The sequence below is a fragment of the Raphanus sativus genome, unplaced genomic scaffold (genome assembly GCF_000801105.2).
Source record: "Raphanus sativus cultivar WK10039 unplaced genomic scaffold, ASM80110v3 Scaffold3340, whole genome shotgun sequence".
Lineage (NCBI taxonomy): Eukaryota > Viridiplantae > Streptophyta > Magnoliopsida > Brassicales > Brassicaceae > Raphanus > Raphanus sativus.
Genome location: NW_026618646.1, coordinates 1 through 11,334, shown reverse-complemented (window position 1 = coordinate 11,334; position 11,334 = coordinate 1). Strand labels below are relative to the sequence as shown.

The 11,334-nt window shown below is 40.1% G+C and overlaps 3 protein-coding genes across 14 annotated transcripts; 1 reads left to right on the top strand and 2 right to left on the bottom strand.

The window, feature by feature from the left end:
* Positions 1 to 255: 255 nt before the first annotated feature.
* On the bottom strand, positions 256 to 3,733 carry LOC130506522 (uncharacterized). Of its 9 annotated transcripts, none has more exons than XM_057001187.1 (9): positions 3,387 to 3,733; positions 2,661 to 3,145; positions 2,270 to 2,563; positions 1,959 to 2,156; positions 1,700 to 1,852; positions 1,439 to 1,591; positions 1,080 to 1,348; positions 949 to 1,009; positions 256 to 812 (listed from the first exon to the last, which is right to left on the bottom strand). In XM_057001187.1, the coding sequence occupies exons 1-9, from the start codon at positions 3,628 to 3,630 to the stop codon at positions 459 to 461; spliced, it is 2,211 nt and encodes a 736-aa protein (XP_056857167.1). In that variant the 5' UTR covers positions 3,631 to 3,733; the 3' UTR covers positions 256 to 458. The 9 variants fall into 9 exon arrangements, with proteins under 9 accessions (XP_056857167.1, XP_056857168.1, XP_056857161.1 ...); XM_057001188.1 differs by having other exon boundaries at positions 256 to 809; XM_057001181.1 differs by having other exon boundaries at positions 925 to 1,009; positions 3,387 to 3,732.
* A 318-nt stretch (positions 3,734 to 4,051) lies between these two features.
* On the bottom strand, positions 4,052 to 8,864 carry LOC130506521 (uncharacterized). 3 transcript variants are annotated; one of them, XM_057001178.1, is made up of 10 exons: positions 8,370 to 8,864; positions 7,461 to 8,005; positions 6,422 to 7,372; positions 6,256 to 6,342; positions 5,984 to 6,136; positions 5,629 to 5,861; positions 5,360 to 5,546; positions 4,976 to 5,275; positions 4,590 to 4,810; positions 4,052 to 4,518 (listed from the first exon to the last, which is right to left on the bottom strand). In XM_057001178.1, the coding sequence occupies exons 1-10, from the start codon at positions 8,611 to 8,613 to the stop codon at positions 4,293 to 4,295; spliced, it is 3,147 nt and encodes a 1,048-aa protein (XP_056857158.1). In that variant the 5' UTR covers positions 8,614 to 8,864; the 3' UTR covers positions 4,052 to 4,292. The 3 variants fall into 3 exon arrangements, with proteins under 3 accessions (XP_056857158.1, XP_056857159.1, XP_056857160.1); XM_057001179.1 differs by having other exon boundaries at positions 4,590 to 4,807; XM_057001180.1 differs by having other exon boundaries at positions 5,369 to 5,546; positions 8,370 to 8,862.
* A 620-nt stretch (positions 8,865 to 9,484) lies between these two features.
* Positions 9,485 to 10,875, top strand: LOC108860145 (histidine kinase 2-like). Of its 2 annotated transcripts, XM_057001177.1 has the most exons (3): positions 9,485 to 10,134; positions 10,206 to 10,334; positions 10,417 to 10,875. In XM_057001177.1, the coding sequence occupies exons 1-3, from the start codon at positions 10,087 to 10,089 to the stop codon at positions 10,576 to 10,578; spliced, it is 339 nt and encodes a 112-aa protein (XP_056857157.1). In that variant the 5' UTR covers positions 9,485 to 10,086; the 3' UTR covers positions 10,579 to 10,875. The 2 variants fall into 2 exon arrangements, with proteins under 2 accessions (XP_056857157.1, XP_018489553.1); XM_018634051.2 differs by lacking the exon at positions 10,206 to 10,334 and having other exon boundaries at positions 10,360 to 10,875.
* Positions 10,876 to 11,334: the final 459 nt, after the last annotated feature.

Genomic DNA, 11,334 nt, shown 5'->3' with positions numbered 1-11,334 from the left:
ACTCAAATTTACATGTTATATTTTTTTTTAGATTTAAGGATATTTAAAGATATATAAATTTAAAAAATTAAAAAATAGTTTAAATGGGTTATCAAACCCGCAAAGGTCCAAAACAAACCGGAACCAAAATTTATAAATACCCGAATAGAGCTAGAGTCTTTAAACTCAAAAATCTCAAACCCGAATAGATTTTAACCAAATTCGAGTGGATACCCAAATACTCATCCCTAGATTAGTCAATATAAAACGATCAAATATTATAAATATATTATTTAGTATAAATAAATAAAAACTAAAACTGAAAATTAATACCCGTGCGGTCGTACGGGTCAAGATATAGTTACTTTTAAACGTTAAATTCTCTCAGTCTCATTAGAACACCAACTAAACATACATATAATGTTGTAGTTGACCATAAACTACAGTTTTAAATCAGATAATTATTCAGCAAGGCTTTTTTAACTCATTTTCCCCCAAAGTCTGGTCCAGAAGTTATCAGCTTGGACCTTAGCCTCTTCCCTCTTGGCAGCCTCTCCGGCATCATGGTTCTGAGAATAAAAGGCGGCATTGTCTTTCATCAATATCTTCTTCAATCTTTCTGCATTCTCCTTCTTAAGGCTGGCTTCTCTCTCAGACATGCTCTCCAACTTCTGCTGGTGTATTTTCCCAAAGATGTGATTTGCAAATGCAACCTTGCTCTCGCAGCTGATCTGGCAGACATGGCACAAGACAGGCCGAACATTTGTTTCCTTCGTTATATGTTTGGTTGAAACGCTGGACTTAGCACCATCACTGGCTACAAAACCAGGCTGCTATCAAGAGTAAAACAAAAAGTCTATTGGCTTTGATTTTGATCCCAAAAGAAAAACAAAGAGGTGCAACAAGAAGTGCTGTCAACAAAAAGTGAGATTTGATATCACAAACCACTGTTGATTGGGGTACCATCACCTTCTTTTCCTGCTCAGTTGCTCCTCCAGACAGGTTTACAAAACATTCTCTGTGACAAGTTCTATGATATTATTAAAGATAAGAACTATACATTTTGACATAGTAAGAAAGTCCATGTTGGCAAAATTTACCTTGATTCTTCTGGTGCTTTAGAATCACATAAGAGGTCACCGAAGAAAGAAGTCTCAACCCAGTCTTTGGTACTTGAATTTTTTTCTATTACACTGCTTTTTGTGGTGCCACATGCCTCTCTGACCTCTCTGTTTGGCTTCTCAAGGAACATGGTGTTCTCTTGAGGGTTTTGAAACTGCGAGTGAGGTTCTAGAATAGTTTCTATTGGCTCAACCTTTTCTTGGACAACTTTCTCATCAAGCTTCCAAGAATTAATGAGTGCCTGCTCCTTTTTAACCATAGTTAAGACCTTACTTTGTGTGTGTATAAAATCCCAAGTATCATATATATATATATATATAAAAGTTAGAAAACTTGCCTCAGATTGATTCACCATGGCAACATGCTTCTCTAAGCACTTGATACTCTCTTGAGCCATTTGAGAATGCAGCTGAGACTCTCCAATTGCTTCAATTAGTTGATCCTTTTCTCCCACACCTTTCTCTTGAAGCTTCTTAGAATCTATGAGTGCCTGGTAACGGTATATAGTACCAGACATGATAACCAAATTGTAAATTTTTTCAATGCTTGTAGATTCCTTAAGTACGCAAAAAAAAAAGCAAATAGTTATAAAACTTACCTCTGACTGACTCAGCATTGCAGCATGCTTCTGACCTCTTAGATGAGAATCAAACACAATTGGACTCTGGCATGTCACATTGCACAAATGACAAACGTGGACAGCCTTTGGTTCAACACCTTTCTCTTGAAGCTTCTTAGAAGCAATAACTTCCTGATCCAACGTTATTTATATCAATCATTTATTTTACCAATGTATGAATATGTGTGTTAGCGAGCAACTAATCTGAAGTTCGACTAGCAAAAAGTTTGCAACTTACCTTTGACTGACTCAGCATGGAAGCGTGCTTCTGTCCCCTTAGATGAGAATCAAAAACAATTTGACTGTTGCACACCACATTGCATAAACTACAAGCATAGTTAGCATTTGGTTTAGGCTCTGTAACTGCAACTGGTTCTCTTGGTTGACTCTTTTCTCTGACAACTTTCTCTTGAAGCTTCTGAGAATCAACGAGCCCCTGAAGCAACGGTAATATATATATCAAGCATATGCTTTACCAAACTGTAAAAACTTGGCATGTTTGTAAATTCTCAAGTTGCCGAAAATAGCCAATAGTTTTTATAAACTTGCCTCTGATTGACTCATCAGCATGGCAGCATGCTTCTGACCTCTCAGATGAGAATCAAATACCACTTGTCTCTGACATGTCACATTGCACAATCGACAATGATAGTCACCATTTGGTTCACATTGCAGCTCCAACTTGTTTCGGTGCTTTTTACCATAGGTATGCTTTACATATGCATCCTTATTGGCGCAGCTGATCTGGCAGACACTGCACAACACAGGTTCCAAAAGCTTTGCTTCCTGTACTGGTTTGGCTTTAACGCTGGCCTGAGTTTTTTGACTGGGTACAAACGCAGCCTGCATAAAGAGTTACCATACAATTTATATTTCTTTAGAAGAAAGATACCAAAACATTCCCTTTGATCTGAACTAAATAGATAAAATATTAGTCTACCTGAGATGTATGCATTTTATCAGAAGAAGTAACAGATTCACTTGTGCCTACTACTCTGCTTTTATCCTGAGGTACTACTTTCGCAACATGGTTCTGATCCTTAATATCTCCAGCGGCAACAGACGTTGAGCCAGTTGGTTTGGTGGACTGAGGTTCCGTTACTGAAGCTGCTTTCAACGCTTCGTAATTGGGGACAAGACTGCGTGCGTTGTTGACAAGTCGAGAGGATTCAGCACTGGTGAGAGGAGGACCACCAGACGCAAGGCTAGGCCAGAGCCACACGTTTTTGGCAGCAGCAACGAGTGGAGCCGAAGCACGTGGAGGCTGAGCTAGGAGAATGGTGTACCTCCTCATACTCAGCTGGTGAAGAGCATTGGAGAAGTCCCTATCACCGGAGATGAGCATGAAGTTGGCCGGTGCAGGGTTGTCAACAGCCCACAGTAACATATCAACTAGTATCTTCTTATCGCTCGCATCTTTCACTCCTGTTAAAACCACATTTTCCAAACTAGGATCATTCACATAGAAACAACACTCACAAGCTCAAAACAAAACTGTCCATGACGCTAACACAACTTATCACACAGATAAACCCAAAAGACTTAAAGTTTTTTTTAATCATATTTTAACTCCAACGACAAGAGGATTAAACTCGGTTTAATTTTTCTTCATGTGTATAGCAAAAGATCACTGTAAAAGTAGAGAAATCCTGGAGAGAAGTGAAACCTGCAGGGACGTGGTTAAGGCCAACGCCAGTAGAGGAAAGGGCTTGCTGAACAGCGTGAGGGATGAGATTGGTGTCTCCGTACGCGGAGATCGAGACAGGACCACCGTAGTTCATATTCAACAAAGCAGAACTCACATTCTGAGCAATCGCATGTGCATCCCAACCTTTAGGCACCTCACAGTTCTCTATGTCCCACCAAACCGATGTTTTGGCCTTTGAGTACTCCGTCTCAGCCGTCGTCATCGCCGGAGATAAATAAGAAGACACGGTTGGTTTCTAAGATGAAGCACAAAAAGAAAATGAACTTTGTCTCTTTCACTACCTGTAAATCTACTCGCATATTATAGCTTTACCATCTCGACGAAGAAACCTTTCGCTTTTTTTTCGTTAGGAGTCGTCTTTTTTTCCTTTGTATTAAATACTACTGTTTCCTACTCCTTTATTATCGACGTTTGATTTTTAAGCCACGTCAGCGAATTAAAAGCGTGCCAATCAGACAATGAGATACACTGTCTCTGTCTAGTTACTTTGGAAACTATATATATATCGGTAATTAGCAGAAATAAATCTCGAAAACAGGGATTGATAAAAAAGGTTGTGGCATCCTAGTAAAATAGATGGACGCATGTCAGTCTACGTTACGTGTTCATTAGTAGGATCTTAATCACGGTAAACCAAGTTTATGGACTTTTTACACATCTTTAAATATCAACGCACATCGTTATAATGGTCCAAGTCAGAACTATTGAAGAGCTTTACAATTGGATTATGTTTAGCTTTTGGTTCAAATCATTACTTAACGTTATATTCTCTCAGTCTCATTGGACCAACTAAACATAGATATAATGTAACAGTTGACCATAAACTACAGTTTTAAATCAGACAATTATTCAGCAAGGCTTTCTTTAACTCTTTTCCCCCCAAAGTCTGGTCCAAAAGTTATCAGGTTGAACCTTAGCCTCTTCCTTCTTGGCAGCCTCACCGGGATGCTCCTTACGTTCTGCAGACTCCTTTTCGGGTTGCCGTGGTGTTGGTTGGGATTGTTTATGTTTGGACTCATCTTCCAACTTCTCTGTCACACTCACATCTGCTGGCACTTTTACTGTCTCAGGAATCACATCTAAGCATCCTCTGTAACCCCAAGTAATCATTAGAAAACACACACATACTGATAACCACCACCCTGATTAATCGTTTCTTACCTCGATTCTTTGGGTATATTAGACTCTTGACTCATTCCAGCGAAGGCACGCGTTAGGTTCTCAGAGATGGCATTTATCTCCTTCACTTCCTCTTTATCTTCTTCTGCCCCTTGACACCCATGATCCTCCGTCGTTACAAGTTTCTGCTCCTCTGTTTCCTCTGCTTTTCCCAATGGATGTTCCATTGCTTGGCGAGTTCTCCATGAATCAACAAATGCCTTCTACAACAACAATCAATTAGTTTAGCTTCTCTCTCTTTGTTTTACTATATGTAACCTTAAGAGTAAGATCTAGTATCCTTCATATGTAACCTTAAAGAGTAAGATTTGGTACGAGCAGATACCAAGTTGGTGAAAGAAAACCAAATAGTAAAGTTATAAACTTGCCTCTGTTTGCTCCTTGACCATGGAAGCATGGTTCAGATAACCAAAGGCGGTTTGGTTTTTGCTCTCTGCATTCTCCTTAGAAAGCTTGGCTGGTGGTCCCTTAGACATGTTTTCATTCTTGGCAGATTGCAACACCAACGCCTCCCTGTGTTTTTTCCCATAGGTATGATTTGCATATGCAACCTTGCTGCTGCAGCTCATCTGACAGACTTGGCACCACACAGGCTGCAAAACTTCTTGTTCCTTTGTTATAGGCTTGGTTGAAACGCTGGACTTAGTACCATCACTAGCTACAAAAGGCTGTATAAAGAATTAAATAAAAAAAGTCAAATGGGTTTGACTTTAATCATAAAAAAAAAACAGAGAGATACAAGAAGATGTAACTGTCACTACCGTAACATGCGTTTGCTTCGGCCAGTGACCCTTGATATCACCAAACACTGTATAAAAACCCTGGCTATCAGAAGTCTTATTGCTACCTGCTATTGCTCGGGGTACCATCACATCCTTTTGCTTATCAGTTGCTCCTTCAGACAGGTTTGCAGGTTGGACAATGTCATCAAAACATTCTCTGTGACACAAGTTACAGAATAATTACTAAATGATTATACATTTTGAGATACTAAGCCAAGTCCAAGTTTGGAAAAATTTACCTAGCTTTCTCTGATGCTCCAAAATCACCAAAGAAAACAGTCTCTACCCAGTCTTTAGTACTTGCATTTTTTTCTTTAACATATACCTCTGTGAACTCTACGTTGGGCTTCTCGAAGAACTTGTTGGTCTCTTGAGTGTTTTGGGACTGGGGCTGATGCTCTGCAATTGTTTCTATAGGTTGAACGCTTTCTCGGACAACTTTCTCTTCAAGCTTCCTAGAATCAACGAGTGCCTGGTCCAAACACATATATAAGACTTCACTCCTACTCTCTTTTTTTACCATAGTTAAGACTTACTTTTAAGTATGTTTAAAGCCCCAAATTCTCATATAGTCCAATAGATAGAAAAACTTGCCTCAGATTGATTAACCATAGCAACATGCTTCTCAAAGCACTTGCTATTCTCTTGAGCATTCTGAGACTGCAGCTGAGGCTCTATAATTGCTTCTCTTGGTTGATCCATTTCTCCAACACATTTTTCTTGAAGCTTCTTAGAGTCAGTGAGTACCTGATGAAACGGTATTTTAACCAGACATACGTTTTACCAAAACTGTGAGTTTTTTCAGTGCTTGTAATTTCCTAACGCAGCTAATAGTTAGCTATAAGGCAAGTAGATACATCAGACACCTTAGGTTTAGTCTCTGCAACTGCTTCTCTTGGTTGAACCTTCTCCCAGACAGCTTTCTCTTGAGGCATCTTAGAATCAGTGAACGCCTGAAATAAACGGTAATATATCACGGAATATGCTTTACCAGACTATATAAAATATTGGTGCCAAAAGTTAGAGACTCGCCTCTGATTGACCCAGCAGCATGGAAGCATGCTTCTGACCCTTGAGATGAGACTCAAAGACAACTTGACTCTGGCATACCACATTGCACAAACGACAAGGATAATTCCCTTTTGGTTTACTCCTACCTTCACTCGTGTTCTTCTTCCTATTCTTCTCCGTAGGTAGCCTAACTGGCCCCCCACGCGACATGTTTTCGGACTTGCCAGTTTGTAGCTCCAAATTTTGCCGATGTCTTTTACCATAGGTGTGCCTGGTATATGCATCCTTGTTGGCGCAGCTGATCTGGCAAACATTGCACAACACAGGTTCCACTAGCGCTGCTTCGTGCATCGGTTTGGATAAAAAGTTGGCCTGAGCTCTGTGACTGGCTACAAACGGTGCTTCAAGTATGGGTTTGGCTGAAACGTTGGCCTGAGCTCTGTGACTGGCTACAGGCGCTGCTTCAAATATGGGTTTGGTTGAAACGTTGGGCTGAGCTCTGTGACTGGCTACAGGCGCTGCTTCAAATATGGGTTTGGTTGAAACGTTGGGCTGATCTTTGTGACTGGCTACAGGCGCTGCTCCATGTATGGGTTTGGCTGAAATGGTGGCTTGAGCTTTGTGAGTGTGAGTGGCAACAAACGCTGCTTCGTTTATGGGTTTGGCTGAAACGTTAGCCTGAGCTTTGTGAGTGTGACTAGCTACAAACGATGCTTCATGTATTGGTTTGGCTGAAACGTTAGCCTGAGCTCTGTGAGTGTGAGTGGCTACAAATGGTGCTTCATGGATGGGTTTGGCTGAAACGTTAGCCTGAGCTCTGTGAGTGTGACTGGCTACAAACGCTGCTTCGTTAATGGGTTTGGCTGAAACGTTAGCCTGAGATTTATGAGTGTGACTGGCTACAAACGATGCTTCGTTTTTGGGTTTGGCTGAAACGTTGGGCTGAACGTTATGACTGGCTACAAACGCAGACTGCATGAGAGAAATCATATTCAAGAAGTAAGTTGTCATTCATTTTTTTCTTGCAATACATTTTGGTCACAGAACGATACAAGTTTACCTGAGATGTATGTCTTATATCTGAGTGGTGCGCTTCAAGGCCACCACAAGAAGCAACAGATTCACCTGTGGCTCTTCTACCATTCTGAAGCATATTCCATTTCGTCTCCTGAGATAATCCTCCTCTCGGAACGTGGTCATCTCTGGGCTTCTTATCCTTACTAATTCGAGCTTCACAAGTTGAATCAGTTGGTTTGCTGGACTGTGTTTGTTCAGAAACTGTTTCTGGATCTTTGGCCGGTTCGTTATTGGAGACAAGACAGCGTCCAATGTTAACCAGTGCAGCGGATTCAGCACTGGTGAGAGGAGGACCACCAGACGCGAGGCTAGTCCAGAGCCATACGTTTTTGGCTGCAGCAACGAGTGGAGCCGAAGCACGCGGAGGCTGAGCTAGGAGAATGGTGTACCTCCTCATGCTTAGCTGGTGAAGAGCGTTGGAGAAGTCCCTATCACCGGAGATGAGCATGAAGTTGGCCGGTGCAGGGTTGTCAACAGCCCACAGTAACATATCCACTAGTATCTTCTTATCACTCGCATCTTTCACTCCTGTTAAAACCCCCCCACCCAAACACCACAAAAAAGTCAATCTAACATGTAAAAGCTATCTAAACAGTGAGATGTGTTTTGACCCAAAAAAAAACAATGAGATGTAATCAACTAAGACCATCATCTAAGAAGCTACATAAACTCAAAAACAAAAACTCAGAAAAAAACAAACAGAACTGTTAACGAAACTAAGACAACTTATAATATAAATGAACTGAGCTTTTTAATGATGAAAAAAAAACTATTTCAATTTCTACACTTTGTATTAGCAAAGATCGCTTAAAAGTATAGTTCTTGGATCATAATCAGCTAACAACTAACCAAAAGATCCCACTTTTCAGACAAATATAAAAAGAAGTGAAACCTGCAGGAACATGATTAAGACCAACGCCAGTAGAGGACAACGCTTGCTGAACAGCGTGAGGGATGAGATTGGTGTCTCCGTACGCGGAGATCGAGACAGGACCTCCGTAGTTCATATTCAACAAAGCAGAACTCACATTCTGAGCAATCGCGTGTGCATCCCACCCTTTAGGCACCTCACAGTTCTCTATGTCCCACCATACCGACGTTTTGGCCTTCGAGTACTCTCCCTCCGCCGTCGTCATCGCTCGCCGGAGATTATAGAGAGTAGGACTAAGACACGGTTTGGATTTAAAAGGAATCAAGAATAAAAAACAAAAGCAACTTTGTTTCTTTCTCTCTCTCTCTCTTTCCCTTTGAATCTACTAGGAGATTGTAAGGTAAGGTAAGCTTAATAATGGAGGAGAAGGTTCCTTGTTACTTAGCTTTACCATCTTGACGAAGAAACCTTTCGCTTTTCTTTTTCTTCGAGTCGTCTTTTTCATTTATTTTTCCTTTGTACTACTCCCTCTACGATACCTACCTACGTATTATTTGAATACTACTGTTTCCTACTCCTTTATTCTTATTATTATCAACGTTTAATTTTTAAGCCTCGTCAGCTAATTAAAAGCGCGAAAATCAGACACTGGGATACAACTGTCTGGTAACTTCAAAAGCTATATATACATCGGTAATTAGCAGAATACACTCGAAAAAATAGGATTTTGATAAAAGGAAGCTTGTTTAATAAAAAATTAAATAGTTAGGCCTAGTAAATAGATGGTCGCATGTCAACGTTACGTGCTAATCAGACAGCTTAATCATGGTTTATTTTTAACCAAGTGAATGGACTCTGGACTTTTTTACAGATCTGAAAAATCAACGCACGTAAAAAAGCTGACATTTTGTTTTTCCTTAGTCCTTACGCTTTTCTGATATATCTATACTATACTAAAAGGGAAATAAGATCCATAGATAGGCTACCCACGTCGGATTAATTAAATCAACCAATAGGGGAGCTTCATCTCGCCATGTCACCACCGTCTTTGACGAAACAAGAGCAAAACGGGAAATTTTTATTGGGCTTTATAACTTAGTTACAACCCACATTAAATCCAACAACCCTAAACCTATGTTCAGTCGAAACGTCTTTGAACTCTGCCTCTTTCACTTCATCGTTCCTCTGTAATTGCTGTAACAGCCACACTGATTCATCAATTTAGTGATGTCTTTATTCACTCCTTTATTTTTCCTTTCCGCATTCTCCTATATAGATCTAACCAAAAAAAAAAATCACATCAAACTATAGCAACCAAAGCGGCTTTATCCACCAGAAAGGCTCCAGTGGCTCAGCTCAACAACGATGTCTCCCCTGTCTTGGCCGATCAACTTTCACATCGCTACCTTGCAGCAGCTCGATCTCACCAAACACCTTCTTCGCGACGAGGAACTACAGGATCACTCACCACAAATACACTATTGGCTTCAGTCACATCTTTATCCTCTGTGATTCTTTTTTTCTGTTCTTATCGTTTTTGATTCTTCAGTCACAGGGATGCTGAAGTTGCTGATGGACACTGATCTTGACGCTAAACAAATGGACTCTGCTGAAACCGCTCACGGCAGTAGGAAAGATCTCATATCGTTGATAAACGAGGTTCTTGATCAGGCAAAGATTGAGTCAGGAAGGATTAAGCTCGAAAACGTGCCTTTTGATCTCCGCTTTCTCATGGATAATGTTTCATCACTCCTCTCTGGCAAGGTTGCTGAAAAAAGGAATCGAGGTATAACCACACAAACACAAGACATCCTATAGCATGCCCACTCTTTCTCTAATGAATGTTTCTGTTTCTAGCAACTGTTTGTTTTGTGGCAAGAACGGTTGGCTGTTTATGTTTCTAGCAATGTTCCAGCTGTTATAATTGGTGATCCAAGTCGGTTCCGACAGATAATCACAAACCTTGAACTTAGAAAACTATTGATGGTTAGCTTTTTTTTCCTAATAACAGTCTTTTCACGGGCAGCATCTATTTGGTTCCATGACCAAGCTTGGATTGTTACTGCAGAGGTGGTTACTTTCAAGCTATGAAGCACGGGGACGGCAATTCACTGCCGTATCACGTACCAGCGGCGTTTCAGGGACGGGGACGTGGTGGGGACAGTGTGGGAACGTTTCCGAAACGTTTCAGAGTCGGTGGGGACGGCAAATATTTGTGGAGACGGCGTAGTTAGGTTTAGAAAACGTTTCTGAAACGTTTCTAACTTAAACTCAGTATATTATTTTGTAAAAGATTTGGTTGATTGCTTTTTTTATGTCTTTAGTTTTGGAAAACAATTGAAAAAGGAAATACGTCCTTAGTTAAGCATAGTTAAACGATTAGGATTACAAAGTTTTAAACCATTTTCTGATCTCAATCGTAAGCAAACTCTTATTGTCTTCGTCTTCTTTCTTCAATTGTCAATTTTCATCATTTTTAAGAAAAACACTGTAAGCATTATAATAAACTCTGTTTTTGGTTTGCCAATTACGTATGTGTTGTTTTGTGTTCTGCAAATCATATGATTCGGACCAACTGCTAAGCCCATTGATAAGGAAGACAAATTTGCTTTTTGCTCTTGCTATACTGTTTATTTAACCTGTTGGAGAGAAGATGGTTATGCCCCAGCTGTTGGAATGAAGTTTGAGTCATGTGATAATGATTATAACTGCTGCGCTAAGCATTTTGGGTTTATGGTTAGAGTAAATAGCTCATTCTGATTTGCTGAACGTTGGTAAAGGATATAATTTGCCTCATCTACAAATACTTTTGTTGTATGAAGTTGACAAACCCATTTTTTTCTAACTGATGGTCCACAGAAGAGTAGACTTAAGTGATGGATGTAAACTAAATATATCTTCTCAAAGTAACACATGTATAGAGAAGAAACTATCCAAATACAATTATGAAGCTTTTAACTTAATTTGACACAAATAAATCAATATC